A 20,517-nucleotide genomic window follows, 5' to 3' on the forward strand; every position below is an offset into this window, starting at 1 on the left:
GTGATTGTCTTAAGTTGCTGGTGCGGTACGTAATAATATTTGCACTCTCTTTCCAGGAGTACAATTTATTGTGTTTCTTATGTTTATGTTTCGTGGTTTCTACACCACTTGTGTCCTTTGATTATTGGATTTTACAATGGCGTTGTGAATTTTTGGAGGGCTATTTTCCTGATGTGCTTGTGCATTTGAATAGCGAAGGTATTTAGAGAAAATATGTTCACCGTACATTCGTGTTTTGAGATGCTTTTTTTGACATATGAATGTGAACTAGGAGCAGGGCGAGGGTCGTTAATGCAAAGCACGAAGTAGCGCGCTCTTTTAACGTGGACAACAGAGTATAGATCGGCATGAATCGGGAGACGAGGTGGTAGCTTTTTCCAAGGAACAATCAAATTCAGAGGCTGCTAATAGGCACGGTTCCGTATCAGGTTTATGGGACTCAGACGCCAACAGGAAGTACGTGAGGATGACATTTCACGACGATGTAGTAGTTCGCAGTAGAAACCCGTCAGTGGCTGACAAAAGAAGTGCGGTCCAATCTCTGATAGCAGCATTGCGACGAACAGCATTTTCTATCATTTGAGAAGATAAGCAGAAGAAAGGCGCAGAGAAGTGGAAGAAACAAAGCGATTGCAGAATTCAAAGGACGGTTAGCACAAAGTATCAAGGGCGTGTTAGGAGAGGTAGTTATGTGCAAGACGCAAGCAGAAGAAGCAGAAGACACCACAATGGAAGCAAAAAGGGACGCTCGTGTTGCTAGAATGGAGGCAATTGGTGCATGGAGATAGTGCACCCGGAATTAGGTTGCTTTCGGCCAGTACGTGCATGATCAACAAGTAGAATCCTGGAGGACGAGAATCCACCTGGCCAACCTTCTCAGTGAGAAGCTCGCCTATTGGCATTTTTGAAAATTGCAGTGGTGACCCAAAAGGAACTATTTTCTTATAGACTATTTGCGAAACGTTGCATTTGAGAACTATGTTTGCAATAGCATGAAAGATATCAAAGACACAGACCCTGCGTTTCTTGCATTGAAACGAAAGTGGAAGGACAAAAGTCAAGCCGCTGTCCGGGGGTTTTACCATTTGAGGAAGGGAGTTTTGTTCCAGCGCAGCATCACTGAACTATCGGTTTGGCGACTATGTATACTAGAGGAGCTAATAAACAACTTTATTCGGCCTACGCGTCTCCGCTACGGCCATTTCGGACCAAGAAAGTGTTACCTACATCTGCGGACTCTAAGCTGCCTTAACAGCACAGAAACAAGGTTAAGAAAGATATTGTCAATGTGTAAGTCTTGTTAGAAGACAACGCCCACTACGGTGAGGTTGCGATCCCTGTTGTATACGATAATGCCAAAATAATTGAAACTGTTAGCCAGTACGGCAATTATGCTACACTACGGTAGCCGTCGTACTGACATCGAAACATGTCACACTGACTCCTCTGAAAAGGGCAACGGGACTGTCGGTGGCAAGGGCTTTAAGAAAAGGTTCCCTGCCTCAGGTAGGGCAAGTGGACAGAAAAATTTCCGACAACGGGCCACAATATCGATCGAAAACGTGGCAGGCGATGCTTAAGAGACATCGGATCGAGCCGATCTACGTATGTATCATCACATCATCTGAGCTCAGACCCGGCGGAAACCGTAATGAAGAAATTGGGCAATCTATGTCGGACATGTTGCGCAAAACAGCGTGCAATGTGGGTTATCTTCCTGAAATATTTTCAAGATATTATTAACGAGGTACCCCATGGAACCACGATGATGTCCCTTGCTACTGTACTTAAGAATCGTCAGCCCAAGGACCTGCTACAAGAAATCATTGACTTCCCCAAGAACCCGAGAACAGCCCAAGAAGATAGTAGAGGACGCACTGTGCAAACTACTGGTAGCAGGAAGGAGAAGGAAGGAACACTCTGTCAGGAAAGCCCGAGAGTGAGAACTTTTCACTGGACAAAAGTTTTGCTTTAAGCGTTTCGACTCTCGAACGAACTAAAGCACCTGTGTCACAAATACTTTACTGTCTACAGTGGACCAGTACGCATCGAAAGAATTGCCCACCATGGAGCTGTTGAACTTTAAACATTAAAATCTAGGATGTGGAACGACGTCCACTGTGTTAGCCACATAAAACATTTTACAGAATAAGGGAGAAAGTGAAAGATGGAATTTTTTGCTGTTCTGGTCGACAAATAGTTTGAAAAATTTTGTAGCGCACATTATTGTTCAATAAGCTTGTATGGGACAAAAAATCTTGTTTTTTTTTAGGTTTCTCCTTAGAGCAGCATTATGAATGATAGTGTGTAATTGTGTCATCAATAAATCTTATATTTGTCCAGTGCACAAAATTCAGCGCTGTAGTTGTGAATTGTGGCTAACTAGGTTGTCCATTGTATACAGAAAAAAAAGGTTGCAGCGATGAGAACCAGACGTCATAGTTGTTACTTTTTTGGAGAGATGATTCAGAAAGTGAATTGAACCATGTTGCGTGTTATGTGATGGAATTCGTTGCTCTGATCCATATCCCGTGTTCCAAACTGTTTAGGTTCCATGACTTGGTGGTCTTCCCGCTAACAGCGTTGTGTTGTTGCGTTTGACACGCCACTGAGGCGTTGTTCTGTAATTTTCGTGGGTGTCTTCAGTTGTGTCTGCGCCAGGGATTGCGCATATTATTCAAGATGAGCCCAAAGGGCTAGACTTCGTCGTTTTCGCTGATAGTCAGCATGGTTGGTATTTTGTTTCGTGGCAATGTAAGTGGAGACGCCATTAAAGCAGTGTGCCCCTGGTTTTTCTTAACCCCCACTTGGTTTCTGTGATGTGTCCGCACCATGGGAGCACGTATTAGTCGAGGTGAGCCATTGTCCTTGGTCCCCCCAAGGACAGTGGTATGACCCCGATTTTGTTGATGTGTGAGAGATCTGTGAACACCCCACGTCTCAATACGTGTGCAAGGCCATCGCACTGTCGCTCTCTCTCTCTCTCTCTCTCTCTCTCTCTCCCTATAGGCACCGTTTATCGCACACTGAGTGCAGCCGCCATTAGTTCTCACTCCACGAAACAAAGGACGAAGAAAAATAGGTCGACCAAGATGAGAAATACGACGTTTCGTTCCCCTGGAAGGAGGAGCATTTACTGTATTGCACAAATGAAAACCTCTCTGATACTTGTAATGTCTGATCGCTATATTTTACCTTAATTAATTAGAAAAATGAAGCATCTGGTTAAATTAGCTCTATGGGTTTCAGAAATAAAAGAAGTGGGAGGGGGGGGGGGGGGGGGGAAGCCATGCTGAGAAAATCGTCAGCTTATATACAAATGGGCACTGCAATTATGTAGCCCCAGGGCAGTCAACCCAGGGCACTTGATACATCCATCTTAGTCGGTGACCACGCACTGAAGCATAAGAGGTAGAATTAGAACGTTGACAAGACGTGACCAGGGCGGCAGAAATCAAAGAAACAGCTGCAGGCTCTTCCAGGAAAGCCGTGCGGGATTAGCCGAGCGGTCTAGGCGCTGTAGTCGTGGACTGTGCGGCTGATCCCAGCGGAGGTTCGAGTCCTCCCTCGGGCATGGGTGTGTGTGTTTGTCCTTAGGATAATTTAGGTTAAGTAGTGTGTAAGCTTAGGGACTGATGACCTTAGCAGTTAAGTCCCGTAAGATTTCACATACATTTGAACACATTTCTTTTCTTCCAGGAAATCATCCGGGTTTCTACAAAAGTGTGACCACTTTGCTTCTGAGCGCAGGCGGTGACATCTCGCTATGGAGTCGGCCCAAAGGGGGCGGCCCAGTTTTCAGCGGGACAATGGCCAGCAGCCTGCATTCCGCAGGCGTGTTCTCCACCTCAAGCGTGAGACCGACAGACGGGCGCTAAGCTTTATGATTTGTTCCAGGAATGACTGCATTGTCTGCCACAGGAGTGGAATGCATGCACATTTCTCTGGCGCGAAGTTCAGCGGCGGAGAGCATAGATTTTTGGCAGCAAACTTTCTCATCGGAGGAATACCGCTATGCTGCGTCTAGCCGGGAGTTGTGGCGCGGTGTTGTAAGTACGGCATTGGCACAATTTGAGTGGGCAGCTTGGACATTGGAGGGGACAGTTTTTGGGGACTCCACAAGGATTTCGTGTCAAGGTGGGAAGAGTGGAGAGTTTTTGGAGGCATTTGGTGCATGTCCACCGTAAAGACAGTCTAGGCAGTTCGGCCGAGGTACCCTGTCCGCTCGAAAAGTCGGCGGAGAGCCACCGGAGAGGACAGTCTTGGTATTTTTCGGCCCGCCGGCTGTGATTCTCTGCACATCTCGGCGCGAGAGCACGCCGGCCGTGTTCTTTGTAGTTCGTTACCTACGGCCGGTCTCCATATCACCCATTGGGCAGTTCAGTGATGAGCATAGCGGCAGCCTGGGAGTATTAGCAATCTTTGTCCGAGGTCTCACTCTCATTGCAGCGAGTACATCTGACCTGAAGCCCTGCGTTTCAACCAACCTGTCATACTGACGTTCAACTAGCGATTCACAATCTCGGTCTATTCCTCACATGTAATCAGAAAGCGTTGTTGCTGTTACCTTGATGGAGGCATCATTCTAGTATGACTCCCTCCCACTTTAATAACTTTGCCACCCATCAGCATCATCTGTCACTGTGTGTTTTATTTAGTTTTTTTTTAATTTGATCTGTATACTAATTCTGGGAATTCAAGTATTAGATTTGCAATAACTGTGTCTGAAAACAACAGTACTTCATTTCAGCACCATATTATTCCTGACCATATGAATTATACTAAATATTTGTGAGTTGCGGTTACGTAAGAAGGATACGAAACCTTACAGGCTGTGGTAGGGATGCTGCTGCTGTCTTATAGCGTAGAATGTTGCAAATAAAGCTGTTGTGAGCTGTATCGAGTACAATGGCCACTTTCAGATTTACGTCTTGATAATGTTGCCACAGAGAGCTACATATTCGTATTGTGTTCTTCTATCAGTTAATGTTAATGGCGCAGTCCTCATCCAGAGGTCGCAGCAGGTTTAATACTTCGTGCCAGCGTATACACGAATGGAAAGAACGCAGTGACATTGCTAGTCACCGAATTCAAATAATCTTAAACACCAACGGTCACACGCATCATAATAGATGCCTAACGGATTATCTTGAAATATCGTCTTGAAGTGCTTTCATCGCTATCGTATGAAACAAACTTCGTGGAAGATGACGCATCTGCGAGAGTAAACTTGTTGTTCGGACTCAAATGTACCTCAGTTTCAAGTTCTGACACTTCTTTTGAAATCAACCACGTCTGGTTATACTTCTCGATGTCAGACTATAACTTTTTTATCATCCCAAGGCCATTATAAACGGAAAATCTTAGTTGTTACCGTAATACAAAAGTATTAACAGCAGAAGATTAAGCTGTTTAAGAGAATATACACAGATCCTTAAATAACGCTCCATTTACGCAAATCAGTAATTCACTCACAAGTATCAAGAAACGCGGTATCGAAAACACTATATCCAACGTTGCCGACATTTCGACGAGGAGTGACCTTTTTTTTTTTTTTTTTTTTTTAGTATTTCAATTTTACACTTCATTTAAAAACTGAAATATGGCTTCTTTTCATATGTTTTATGTTTTTCGAGATTTAACAACCAATCCGAGCATGTTCTTCCGTCTTTAGTGACTGTCTTTAATATCTTCTTCCATTCGAGACGCAGTATTATTAGACTATTTTTTAATTTCGTCGCATTTGACGTAACGGTCGATGTTAAGAGTACACTCAATTCTGAACGGCCGAGGCTGACTGTAAAAGCCATGTCGTTTCACCAGACCTAAGCATACATGTTGGTCGGTTACAACAGAGCAGAACTCACTTTGGTAGAATTCATTTCGCTCCGTGCCTCATCAAGATCTCTCATTCACTTCTGTCGTCTAATATAAAGTGAAAATTAGCTGAAATAACAAACTCGTGCAGTGTACGGCTGCGAACTAAGCAGATTTCACCCCTGTTGCGGAGTTCCACATTGATTTTAATATTCGGGATCTTTACCGTCTCAGCCATTAGGATCAGATCTCTGAGACTCCAGTCCGCTTGGCTAAGACCATTGCTTCCCTATGTCTACGTTTATCGCTGACGAGAAGCAATAAACAGTCGGATGGAACGGCTATCTACACTCCTGGAAATTGAAATAAGAACACCGTGAATTCATTGTCCCAGGAAGGGGAAACTTTATTGACACATTCCTGGGGTCAGATACATCACATTATCACACTGACAGAACCACAGGCACATAGACACAGGCAACAGAGCATGCACAATGTCGGCACTAGTACAGTGTATATCCACCTTTCGCAGCAATGCAGGCTGCTATTCTCCCATGGAGACGATCGTAGAGATGCTGGATGTAGTCCTGTGGAACGGCTTGCCATGCCATTTCCACCTGGCACCTCAGTTGGACCAGCGTTCGTGCTGGACGTGCAGACCGCGTGAGACGACGCTTCATCCAGTCCCAAACATGCTCAATGGGGGACAGATCCGGAGATCTTGCTGGCCAGGGTAGTTGACTTACACCTTCTAGAGCACGTTGGGTGGCACGGGATACATGCGGACGTGCATTGTCCTGTTGGAACAGCAAGTTCCCTTGCCGGTCTAGGAATGGTAGAACGATGGGTTCGATGACGGTTTGGATGTACCGTGCACTATTCAGTGTCCCCTCGACGATCACCAGTGGTGTACGGCCAGTGTAGGAGATCGCTCCCCACACCATGATGCCGGGTGTTGGCCCTGTGTGCCTCGGTCGTATGCAGTCCTGATTGTGGCGCTCACCTGCACGGCACCAAACACGCATACGACCATCATTGGCACCAAGGCAGAAGCGACTCTCATCGCTGAAGACGACACGTCTCCATTCGTCCCTCCATTCACGCCTGTCGCGACACCACTGGAGGCGGGCTGCACGATGTTGGGGCGTGAGCGGAAGACGGCCTAACGGTGTGCGGGACCGTAGCCCAGCTTCATGGAGACGGTTGCGAATGGTCCTCGCCGATACCCCAGGAGTAACAGTGTCCCTAATTTGCTGGGAAGTGGCGGTGCGGTCCCCTACGGCACTGCGTAGGATCCTACGGTCTTGGCGTGCATCCGTGCGTCGCTGCGGTCCGGTCCCTGGTCGACGGGCAGGTGCACCTTCCGCCGACCACTGGCGACAGCATCGATGTACTGTGGAGACCTCACGCCCCACGCGTTGAGCAATTCGGCGGTACGTCCACCCGGCCTCCCGCATACCCACTATACGCCCTCGCTCAAAGTCCGTCAACTGCACATACGGTTGACGTCCACGCTGTCGCGGCATGCTACCAGTGTTAAAGACTGCGATGGAGCTCCGTATGCCACGGCAAACTGGCTGACACTGACGGCGGCGGTGCACAAATGCTGCGCAGCTAGCGCCATTCGACGGTCAATACCGCGGTTCCTGGTGTGTCCACTGTGCCGTGCGTGTGATCATTGCTTGTACAGCCCTCTCGCAGTGTCCGGAGCAAGTATGGTGGGTCTGACACACCGGTGTCAATGTGTTCTTGTTTCCATTTCCAGGAGTGTATCTTTCCTTCTTTTTTCCCTTTGTTCTGTTCACCAATCTTCCTTCCTGCAGTAGGGGCACGGTCACCTCTCTCTTCACTATCGATTGGGCTCGGTACATTCATATACAAAAGATTCGGATCAAGACTTATTGTTGACGCTCTTACTGCAAATGGGATCGCAGCTCCGTGTATGGAAGCTTCTCTGTTGGAGACGTCCTCGGCTGTACGACCTGAGCATCCTAACGTAACTAGTGAAAGATTCATTCGGCTCATCTCTGATAAAGCCGATTTCAACTTTTTCACGACTGACGGGTTGAATACTTTCCATTGAAGAAATCATGGCAATCTGTCCATACACATTTATAGTGTCTGACAAGTACATTGATTGGGAAAGAAGACGTTCCACTTTTGAATTTTTACCTACCGAAGTGATGCTTCTCAAAGGAGACCAAAGCCTGAATGATCTCGTTGTTTAAAGACACCACATTGTTCGTCACACATCATTTTCGATGGAGATTCAAATGCAGCAATCGCAAAGGGAAAGTTTCTCGTAAATGAGTGCAGCAAGAACCACTTGATTCCCATGCTCTTGAGAAAATTTGAGGATGGACATATTCAAGTGCTACAGCAAAAGAAGATGTCGATTCATTAATTGTGGAAACAGTTATTTCCAAGTTGCTGAGTCTGGCAGTGTGGCAATCGTAAGCGAGGATATAGGTGTGGTTATTCACCTAACGGGTCGAGGAAACTACTACAACAACCTGTACTTCCATAAACCGGGAAGAGGGAAATCAGCGGGACTGTGGTACTCCAGCAGTTTATTCAAATTCGATCCTGCGTATGTCCTTTTCAGCCATACCTTCACGGGGTGTGATACCACGTCCTCTTTTCTTGGCCAAGGAAAAGGAAAATCAATAAACCTTACGGACCAACAGCCACACCTCAAAGTGGAAGCTGCTGAATTTGTTGAAACCTCAGTCTCTCAAACTTAATAGCACAGGCAGGGAAACAGCCGATGTTAGCACTGCATGGGAATTCCAACTGCTCGTCATTGGATGAGATCAGGTACGAGCTTATCGTAAAGTCTGCCCCGAGAAAATCTTTCAAACATGAAAGACTACCGCCATCATCGGAAGCAGCAAGGTGGCACCCATTGCTATCCCACCACCAAGTGCATTCTTGGCTGCGTCAGAAAACTGATCCATGCCACTGGGGCTGGAAGAAGAACTTAACAGATTTGTTTCCCGTGACAATAACGAAAGATGAGGCACCACACAAGCTAGTGAAAATGATTTCATACGCATTCAAAACAGGATGCACAACAGTATGTGGATGTCGCAAATCTGGACTGACTTGCTCCTCGACGTGTCTTATCTTGCGAGAACGCTCCAGAAACTGGAATCGACAAGGATGAGGAAGAGATAGAAGGTACGTTCCAGGAGAAGGAAGTTGTTGAAGGTGCCGCTATGGATCCTCAAGAGCGAATGCTGGATCGGGACCTGCCGCAGTCTCCCAAACGACCTCGTTGGAACTGAAATTTAATAAAATGTGAATCTCTGATATTTAAATTGTTTTTTAATGTTGATGCCCTTTTAACTGATCACTTGTACAAATTTTATATTACTATTACGTAAATATATATTGGCCGTTACCATTTACTTGCTTTTCATTTTAGCAACCCACTCTTACCATTTAAGACAACGATGAAAACGATTAAAAACGCACATGAATGAAGAAATTTAGATCGATATACGTAGAGAATACATATGTTCTCATTAGAGAGCAGTCTTCCAAGTGGAAATTTCGTTTCATTGACTATCTTTGACTCAAAAGAAGGACAACAAAAAGGAATAACTTTGGCTTTCGAATGTATGAACGCTTAATAGTGCCTAAAAGTGAAAAAGTACTAGCTTTTGTAACATAAAATTTCATGCTCTACAAGTTTGATAACTTGACATTTTTCATTTGGAGTAACCGTTTTTGAGTTACAGGCGATAGAGCCGACTTTTTAGACAAATCGTTAAAATTGAACCAACTTCGACAATTGATTACAGCCAAACGGCTGCACCAATTTTTAAGTTTAAATAAATCATTCGACGCAAAATTTAGTGCTCTTTCGTTGTGGTACGGGTTGTTGTTGTTGTGGTCTTCAGTCCTGAGACTGGTTTGATGCAGCTCAATCCTGTGCAAGCTTCTTCATCTCCCAGTACCTACTGCAACCTACATCCTTCTGAATCTGCTTAGTGTATTGATCTCTTGGTCTCCCTCTACGATTTTTACCCTCCAAGCTGCCCTCCAATGCTAAATTTGTGATCCCTTGATGCCTCAAAACATGTCCTACCAACCGATCCCTTCTTCTAGTCAAGTTGTGCCACAACCTCCTCATTAGTTACGTGATCTACCCACCTTATCTTCAGCATTCTTCTGTAGCACCACATTTCGAAAGCTTCTATTCTCTTCTTGTCCAAACTGGTTATCGTCCATGTTTCACATCCATACATGGCTACACTCCATACAAATACTTTCAGAAACGACTTCATGACACTTAAATCTATACTCGATGTTAACAAATTTCTCTTCTTCAGAAACGATTTCCTTGCCATTGCCAGTCTACATTTTATATCCTCTCTACATCGACCATCATCAGTTATTTTACTCCCTAAATAGCAAAACTCATTTACTACTTTAAGTGTCTCATTTCCTGATCTAATCCCCTCAGCATCACCCGATTTAATTTGACTACATTCCATTATCCTCGTCTTGCTTTTGTTGATGTTCATCTTATATCCTCCTTTCAAGACACTGTCCATTCCGTTCAACTGCTCTTCCAAGTCCTTTGCTGTCTCTGACAGAATTACAATGTCATCGGCGAACCTCATAGTTTTTATTTCTTCTCCGACTTTTTCTTTTGTTTCCTTTACTGCTTGCTCAATATACAGATTGAATAACATCGGGGAGAGGCTACAACCCTGTCTCACTCCCTTCCCAACCACTGCTTCCCTTTCATGCCCCTCGACTCTTATAACTGCCATCTGGTTTCTGTACAAATTGTAAATAGCCTTTCGCTCCCTGTATTTTGCCTCTGCCACCTTCAGAATTTGAAAGAGAGTATTCCAGTTAACATTGTCAAAAGCTTTCTCTAAGTCCACAAATGCTAGAAACGTAGGTTTGCCTTTTCTTAATCTTTCTTCTAAGATAAGTCGTAAGGTTAGTATTGCCTCACGTGTTCCAACATTTCTACGGAATCCAAACAGGTGGCACGGGTAACAATTTCATTAGGATGTATGGTTTTCGAGTAATAGACGAAAACCTGAAAAAAGTGCGAAAATTTCTTGATTTTTTGGCCAGAAAAAGAGGGTTTTGGAGGTTGAAAATCTGGATTCAGCATACTCTCAACCAGATACACAAGATAAAAAAATGAAATCTTCAACCTCGGTTTTTTAAATGTGTGTCACACTGACTTAATTACCAGCCTTTCAGAGCTACGTTTTTCAGAGGTTCACAGTGTCAGTGCATCGTCGCCATTAGTTCCAAACGTCACACGCTTTGGCACCAGAGAAAGAGGTTTTAGACCTGGAAACATATCTTTACTCTATCCCAGAGCATTTGATGCTTGAATATACTTTTAACAAAACGAATATCTCTTTCTGAGCCATTACTGCTAAGCTCAAACGATTCTCTAAACTTGGCGCTTCGTGGCTCTATACCAGCTATATCTACCTTGTCACAATTTGGTATGCACGCTGAAAGCTCGTTTACAGTCTTCTAAATTTATGACAGAAACATGGATCAGGATCCACTACTCAACCTGAATAGTAAGTAAGTGTTAAAAGCTGTCCAGTAGCATAGATTGCATGAAATATTTCTTTATTTAAGACAACTGGTTTCAGGTCTTAAAATCTTTTGTTGTAAAAAATTTTATGTTGACCGCAGGCACAAGAATTCAAGTGGATAAAAATAGCACATTATAAAAGGTTTGTCATTGCTAAAATATTTATAACATAAACTACCCCGTGTCACAGGCTATGTCCATATATGGTTTTTAACTATTAGACAGACTGCAAAATGAGAAAATTCAATCGAATAATTAGGTGTTTATTTTTTCTCTTTTTATAATCGCTAAAGTTGTTTAAGATCCTTAAACTTCCGAACTGATTTTCATTTAGCCTGTTCCTTGCATAGAAAGTAAAATATCACAATAACAGAAAATGAAACTTCTAACAGCTTTTTCGAGCATGTGGTACTGCGTCAAAAACATAATTGCCAAACCATACCCAACAAAACCTGCACTTTGTGGACATCCTTTATGAGAAATTCTGTAAAATGTGTTTCATTCCGTGACACTATTAAGGGAGTATGGGAGTAAAGGTCTACGAAATGAGTAGGCTTTTTGACATGCTCTGGTAATTAGCAGGACAGGCCATACTTTTTCTAATATTCCGTTAGTATCTGACTAATTGCCGGGACCACACAGACTGACTCGTACATTAAAGGAGCGATGGAGGGTAGAGAGTAAATCATAAGTAAAGCTTTTAACGAACTATTCCGTCTCTTTATTCGAAGCATTTAAAAAGGTTTATACACCATTTTTCCCTCAAAAGTAAGTAAAGTATGTCGCGTCAGCGTCGAAGAAAATGTTGATTAGACTGTAACTGTGAGGATAATTTTGAGAAACTTCCATGAAGGAAGACAGTGCACAGATGTGAGTCCATAAAAAGTAAAAGGCAGCGAGAGTATGCAGATAAAATTATCCACTAACGAGTACATTTGTAACCGAAAGCGAGTGACACCACAATCACTACGGAATCAAGCACAAACTTTGACACGGTACTTACCTCCGGTGGCAATACACGTGATGTTCACGCTGGACCCCTCGTTGTACGGCCCTAGGATGTAGTGAGGGATGTTAGAACCTCTCTCTTCCATGATAACGAGCTTCTCAGGTGGTACTGCAACGACACACAAGAACACAATGAATACTTATTGAAGAAAATATAAGTCACCTATAATTCATAGGAAATAACGCAACACACTCAGCACAGTATTATTGCTTAGTTGAAAGCGATAAATGGTTGTCGGTGTTTTGGACGAAATGTATAAAAGGAAAATATCCACAGATCCCTTTATTTAAACGATTATGTTTTCTACACCTCCAGAAAATCTCACCATAACACAAATGCTAGTGTCTGCACTCGAGTACCGGTTAAAAAGAATGCACTCACTCCATTGCGCACTGCAAGACGCATTCTGGAATCAATCCTTACAATGTGCCTTAGACTTCCCTTAATTTTTTCCTTCTCCATGGAATGCTAAGCCAGTAAGATACGCAGAAGAACTCCATTGGAACGTAGAGTCAGGAAGGTGGCATTGACTCTGCTGCCTGTAGCTAAGTCGGCACTAAACAGACGAGCAGAGTTTTTATTAGCAGATTCACGGAACACAAGCATTGCCAGGGAAAAAGGAAATAAAATCTGTAAGAGCATTCGACGAGGTTTCAGGTTCACGGCTATTCAGTGCCAATTGAAAAAAGTCTCATTGTAGCAGTTTCGTACGTATGTAAAAGATGTATCCTTTAAGTGCTATAAATGCCTGTGGACTTTAGTTTAAAACGATATTACATGGTGAGGGGTGAGTGAGGTGGGGATAGGGCCTGTGGGGACTTGTAATGTAGGACACATAATGAATTTTTTCATCTAGAATAAAGTTTGTGCTGATAAGACACTTTCTGGCAGATTAAAACTGTGTGCCCTGCTGGGACCTAAACCTGGGAACTTCACCCTTCGTGGGCAAGTGCTGTACCTACTGAGCTATCGAAGCACTATTTACGATCCTTTCTCAGAGTTCTACTTCCGTCAGTGGCTCATTTTCTACCTTCCAAATTTCACAGAATATCTCCTGCGAAACTTGCGCGACTACCGCTCCAGGATGAAATGATATTCCAGAGACATGGCTTAGCCATAGACTAGAGAAAAATTCCGGGACAAGATTTTTCACTCTGCAGCGAATTGTACGTTGATGTGAACCCTCTGGGAGAGTAAAATTGCTTGCCGGGACTCGAAGCCAGGAGCTGTTCCTGCAAGTTCCGCAGATGAACCTGGGTAGCTCAGCCGGTAGGTCCCAGGTCCGAAACCCAGCTCGGCGCACAGTATTAATCCGACAGAAAGTTTCTCGTAAAACACGGTAAGATCGAAAGTGTCACATAAATCGTTCCAAGCACATAACACAAGGTGAAAATATGTCACAATTGGCGAACCTAAGAACGTCAGTTTTCGCCCCCTCTCCCCTCCCCCTCCGTTTTAACCAGGAGCTTATAGCCAAATAATGTAACATATGTGAAACTACCCAAGAGTTGGCTTATGACGATCTCGGTGCAACAGTTATATGGCGGAATAAGGATCAGTTATTTGCTCTTATGGCAGAGCACAGTTTGTGACATTCATGACAGAAATATTCAATTCTGTACTGAGCGAGATGGCGCAACGGTTAGCACGCTGGACTTGCATTCGGGAGGACGACGTTTCAAATCGCGTCCGCCCATCCAGATTTAGCTTTTTCGTGATTTCCCTGAATCGCTTCAGGCAAGTGCCCGGATGGTTCCTTTCAAAAGGTACCGCCGATTTCCTTCCACATCCTTCTCTATTCCGAGCTTGTGCTGCGTCTGATAGCCTCGTGGTCGACGGGACGTTAAACACTAATCTCCACCTTCATTCTATTCTGTCAGTGCATGTGCTTGGATACGGGACTGTATTTTGTTTTTCAAATGTCTCTTAAGCTCATAAGATATTCCACGCTTCGGTACAAATGGTTAATACCGACAATATAGCAAGTCATCTACCAGAAAAATGTGTTAAACTATACACTTCTACCCTGGGGATGTTCTATCGAAGAACTTCGAAAGAGTTATTTCAGCCCCATCACACAAAGAAAACACTGAAACATGCTAACGAGATAGTCCTTTGGCCATTTACTTCTACTGGTCGTCTCATTAACTTTCACTCAAAACATCTTTGAAGTACTCGATATGCGTCGTGTGCATCACATTCACCATCAGCGACTTAAGAAAGTCGTGTACATCATATTCACCTTATGCGACTTAAGATTTATGATTTTAATAGATAGACAATCCCTTCAAAATTAAAGACTTTTATGGTATTGCTGTCTAAAAGATTTTAAAATACTGTATAAAAAGTTTGAGGCACTTTTCTCCATGGGCAGAATATCGGCCTTTCAAAACCCTCTCTGAATTTCCTCGAAATATTTCAGACCAGTAGAGTTTAATGTGATAAAGACAGCTTTCTGCTGATATTTCAGTCTACTTCTGATGTTCCTGCCATTTCAGCTTGTTTGTGTACTCCTGCATCTAAAGCGCTCAATTATTTCACTTGTTGTATTGTGTTATTCTTAATTATGGTGTTTCGTTGCTACTACCCTTCATTGCTGTTCTTCTTACTTCACCTATTTACTCAGATTCTGTGCTATGGATAATGTTCTTTTTTCCTGTAGTGTGAATTCATTCCTCATACGAGGCAGGCGGGCAGCAGCCTACATACGCCGCTCTTTGCCCAATATGCACAATGTTAGATACAGTAGAAGACAAAGAACAGAAAAAAAATGCATGGTGAAACATGATGATAAACATAACATCTTAGATATGAAGCCGCTCGACTGAAGACACTGGGTAGACAAAGGAGGTCAACAATTAAAAATAAACATAGATATCCAGTTGTATACACAAACGTAGAAGGACACCGATGAAAACACTGTTGCACAAAGCGAAGAAACACTGGCACACAGAACCACTGTGGTGGCGATCATCGACGAAACAGACACCAACACACCGATGAAGGGGGCAGGGGGGGCTGCCACTGGGTGTAGGGGAAAGGCAAAGGGCAAAGGAAGGGGGGAAGGAGCCAGTGGGAGAAAGAAAGGAGAGGGGAGGGGAGAATGGAGGGGATGGAAGCCTGTGGAGGGGGAGGTAGGAAGAGAGAATCAAGGAAGAGAGGAGGGGGGATAAAGGAATGTGGGGGGGGGGGGAAGAGAATGACCCCAGGAGGAAAAGGGGGCAGAGGGAGGGGGGGTTAGATTAGTTAGGAGGGGTAGATTGAGAGAAAAATGACATCATTGGGGAGGGGAAGTTGGCAGAAGCCACCTTGAGCAAGGGTATGGAGATTGTGAATATGGAGAGCAGGCAGGGTGCAAGAATACAAGCACTGCAATGGGCTGGGATGGGCAAGGATGGGAGAGAAAAGTGGGAGTGGAGGAGATGTAAAAGATCCATATCCATTTGAGGAACAGGAGAAGGGGCGGGAAGGGAATCAAGTTGTAAAGGATCCGTGTGGGGGATGGGAGGCGGATGCGATAGGCAAGGCGGAGCACGTGGCGTTCCAGGATTTGGATGGACTTATAGTAGGTGGGAGGGGCGGAAATCCCGGTGGGATAGGCATAGCAGAGGATGGGGTGGATGAGGAATTGATAAGTGCAGAGGATAGCAGAGAGGTCCAAACCCCACGTTTGGCCAGAAAGGAGTTTAAGTAGACGGAGTCGGGTACGTGCCTTGGCTTGGACAGTCTGGAGATGGGGGATCCCGGAAAGGTGGCAGTCTAGGGTCACACCAAGTTACTTGAGGGTGGGGGCAATGTTCATTCCCGCTAACGTTATATAGATGTTTTACTTCTGTGACTCGTAATGTTGGTACGTATTCACCTTACAATTTCACGTATTCACCTTACAATTTCACCGATTTTTACATTTATTCTTTCCATAATTTCTTCGGTATTCTACAAGTGGCGTTCAATACGTAATGCAATACCTTTTAACTCGGTCAGTTTCGGTTGGAAAAAATGCAGAATGTGTTGCGTGGCATTGTGGAATATTCACACTGCAGCCCCTATAGTTTGATGAAGTTCCGATCGGTGGCGACAGTATACTTAATCTTCAAACTGACGTACGTAGCGGAGATGTGTTCCAAGCAGAGAGCTGTCACGAGTTTCTTTTGACGGAAAACGAGAGCATCGCAGATATTCATAGGCGCTTGCAGAATGTCTACGGAGATCTGACAGTGAATAAAAGCACAGTAAGTTGTTGCGCAAATCTTCTGTCACCATCGCAACAAGGTGGCGCAAACCTGTCAGATCTCCCTCGTGCTCCCCCCCCCCCCTTCCCCACTCACAGACACACACACACACACATACACAGGAAACTGAAAAAACTACTTCAGCGAGTTCGTCGCTACAAAAACGGAAACGAAATTCTCCATGCCAACAAAAGACTTCACACAAATCTGCGCACCCGAGATAATGGCACAAAACTTTGTTGGACTCTTTGTTGGATAACCTAGACTTCGCACCTTCCACTTCCATCTGTTCGCCCCAATGAACGATGCTCTCCACAGTAAGCAGTACGTGGATGACGGGGAGGTAATTCACGCCACAAGACGTTGGCTCCGGCGTCGACCGGTAGAGTGGAACTATGCGGACCTAAAGATCCTCCCAGTAAGGTGGCGTAAGGCCGTCGCATTGAACGAAGATTATTTTGAAAAAGAAAAAAGAAAAGAAAACAGAGTTCTGTAGCCGAAAGAGTGGGGAGTAATATCGTGTACTGGAATTCTGAATAAAAGCAACGCGTTTTCATAAAAGCGTGTTTTGCGTTACTTATTGAACGCCCCCTGCAATAAAGCAGCAGTAGCGATAAGCTGGGAGCTCTTATTATATAGATCTTAAAATAGTACTTGTCCTTCTCTGCTGTTCTCTGTTATTATTTCTGCTACTTGGTAGGATTTTGTTTCCACATTTCTTAGGATTCTGTACAACTTCGTTTTTCTTATGTTATGTTTCTCTATTATGTTAGTAATAATTGTTGACGTGTTTGCTTTAACGCAAATTAAGGCGACAGGCTGCAGAGACGAAGTACATCCGCTTCGAAGCAACACGTTTCAGTTTATTCTGCTATCGAAGAAGAGTGGTTCGACATTCGAGCACGAGTAGTGGAGCGGAAGCGTTAATACCTCCATAAACGAGAACGCTGTGGAACATCCGCCTGCGGAGCTTTCAGCTAATTAGCAAGCTAACGAGAAAGTGCAGACCCTGCAATTAGGGGACGGGCAAAGGGCGATGATCACCAGCTCGTAGTACCCGTTTGCTATGGAAATCTGACACTTACCGCCAAACAGCCGTAAACAGCGTAGCGTCTGCCATTCCTCTCTCGTCACAGCAGGCGCGACGACGGCGCTAACACACTTTCCTCGCCTTCAGCAAATGATGGATTTAATTTCCCGCATCGAACCTCTGTTATTAGTTTTCGCTGGCATTTATAGTTGCGAAAGAAAATATGATAATATCCAGACGCCTATCCGACTCTTGTCTCTTGACTAAGCAGATTCGCTCAGTCGATAGTAATATCGTTTCAGTGACATAACAAATTCGTAGTGTCGCCTCCAAAATATAATCTGCCCGCTTTCTATCCGATTCAGAGTCAACAGGCTATCTTTTTATCTACGAATAACGCCATCATCAGAAAACTGACCCAAATTCCTCCACAACTGTTTTCTCGGAGCAGAAAATACACTGACAGAAAAAAATAGCAACACCAAGAAGGAGTTTTGCGACACACAATAATATCCCTTGAAAATTATACGTCGCATGGAAAGCTTATGAGCTTCTACTGTGCTTGGGCCAAAAAGGGTGAAACTTTATTACTTGGTTATGAGACCCGAATTGAGACCCAACAAGAGCGCTTTAACTCTGAAGTGGCATGCTTTCTTGATGACCTCTGTAGCAATGAAGTGTCCATAATGTGTTTAGTCTGAAAATGTTGTAGGGAACTAACATTTTACTGTCTGTCACAAACGCTTTTTAGAACAAAAAGCGTTGCATAATTACAGTGTCATATGTGAAGTAACGCGAAAGAAACACTTAGTACCAAATCTGAGCTTTAACGTGCGAGCCTGTATCGTTATTTACGTATTTCTTAGGTTATGACTATTTTTCATCAGTTTATTACTTTGATTTACTTATGTTTTGGCCTGGTTGATTTTCTATTGACATATTTCAACAGCAGCGAAACATAACACCGATCTTAACAAGTTGTAGGCCCAACTTTACTTTGCAGTAAGTATCGTAAGGATACCAACTATGGACACCACTGTCTGTGTATTTGCCAGTTGTTGTATAGCCCAGAAGCCGAAGTAAAACTAGGATTCGATTACATAACTATCTTAGTGATCGGTATAGTTCCAATAGGATCTTGCCACTCCTGCCTCACGAGGACAGTTGTGTGCCCAGTTTCATTAGTGCGACAAATAAATTTATTCTCTGTCGTAAAGACACCTCAAAATCAAAAGAGGCGACTTCCTTCTGCAAATAAAAAATATTTGCTCTACATGTCTGAAAGGAGAATAATTCCGAAACGTCAAATAAAATACCTTAACCCAGAACATGGCACTAGAACATACTTAAAAAAATATCGATACCAAGTAAATAGTCTACGATTCAGAATAAGTATTAAAGGTTGATCAGACACACTTTTGCTTCACTTTCAGGACTACGTTGTATTGCTTGTTGTTTTTGTATGTTTTTCTTCGAAGTGCAACAGTGTACCTTTATAGAGTACCTCCCTAACTCACAATGTTTGCCATAGGTCATAGGATGCCACTGTCTCTCAGTTCGGCTACTGATTTGACAATTTAGTTTCACACTCTGTCGTCTCAAAAACCGAAATGGTGACAACTCATAACTAAGGCCACAGTAAAGGGCGAATACAGTGGTATTACTCATAGGTGTCCTTTCTACCCTCTCTCCACCTCTTGGAATCTGAAGTACAGAGTTTTTATTCAGTACTGAATTCTCGTACACTTCTCGAAGTGATTTCTCGTGATTCCGCTAAACTTGTTGTATATTCATTTTGTATTAGCTACAAAATTTAGATCTTGCGGCATGACACATCTAGAAAATGATCAAGTCATTTACTTCCAAAATTGCAGTTTTGCAGTCTTACTCCTTCACCGGTAAAATTTCAGTGGACACCCTTGATATTAATGCTGCAAGATAAGGACATTGGAAGAATGTAAACGACACTGTACACAACCGGAACAGAATACTGATGATGTCTTTTTAATCCGGCAGATGGAAGCCAACTTGATAGGATTTTATTCTATTTGTGTACATGTGGATCAGTATCGAAATGTTTTCGAAACTTGTTTATTTGAACATTCCCAACAACGATTATTACGGGAGGTAATTCACTTGAATAGCGGGTTAGGAATTTAGAACTACACTGACTGGAAAAAATTCGCAACACCAAAAAATGATTAATGTAGAGGATTGAAATTGTGGAAATACGTTTGTCTAGGTAACATATGTAAGTGATAAAATTCCGAGGTAGCACGTTAATGTAAGCGCGAGATGAGCCACTGCAAATGTAAAATGCTGGTAGATTGATAACTGGTATAACGCCAGAGTGTTAAATGCAAGTCTGCAAACTTGCATGTCGATGGTGTCCCATACGTCCTCAATTGGAGACAGATCTAGTGGTTGAGCAGGCTAAGGCAACATGTCGGTACTCTGTAGAGTATGTTGGGTAACAAGACCGGTAGGTGGGCAAACGTTATCTTGTCGGAAAACACTCCTGGAATGCTATTCATGAATGGTAGTACAACAGGTCACCAGATAGATGCACAAATTTTTAATCAGGGTACGTGGAATAACCGCGAGATTGCTTTTGCTGTCATAGGAAATCTCACCAGAGGCAGCTATTCCAGCTGTGGTCCCGTGTGTCTAACATGCAGACAGGTTGGTTGCACGTCTTCAACTGATGCCATCGCAAGCACCGTGGCAAAACCAGCTTTAATCATAAAACACAACAGACCTCCACCCTACCCTCCTATGAGCTCTCGCTTGACACCACTGAAGATGTAAATGGAGGTGGTTTGGGATCAGTGGAATACAGGGCGTC

At 43.7% G+C, this 20,517-nt stretch overlaps 1 protein-coding gene across 1 annotated transcript in view; it reads right to left on the minus strand.

Moving 5' to 3' along the window:
• LOC124613119 (nephrin-like) overlaps nucleotides 1–20,517 on the minus strand; it is a 651,915-nt gene that overhangs the window by 136,586 nt on the left and 494,812 nt on the right. Inside the window, exon 4 of the mRNA XM_047141732.1 lies at nucleotides 12,405–12,518. Coding sequence (XP_046997688.1) covers nucleotides 12,405–12,518 — 114 coding nt within the window. The remainder of the gene's footprint in view (nucleotides 1–12,404; nucleotides 12,519–20,517) is intronic.

Source organism: Schistocerca americana, chromosome 4 (genome assembly GCF_021461395.2).
Source record: "Schistocerca americana isolate TAMUIC-IGC-003095 chromosome 4, iqSchAmer2.1, whole genome shotgun sequence".
Taxonomy (NCBI): domain Eukaryota; kingdom Metazoa; phylum Arthropoda; class Insecta; order Orthoptera; family Acrididae; genus Schistocerca; species Schistocerca americana.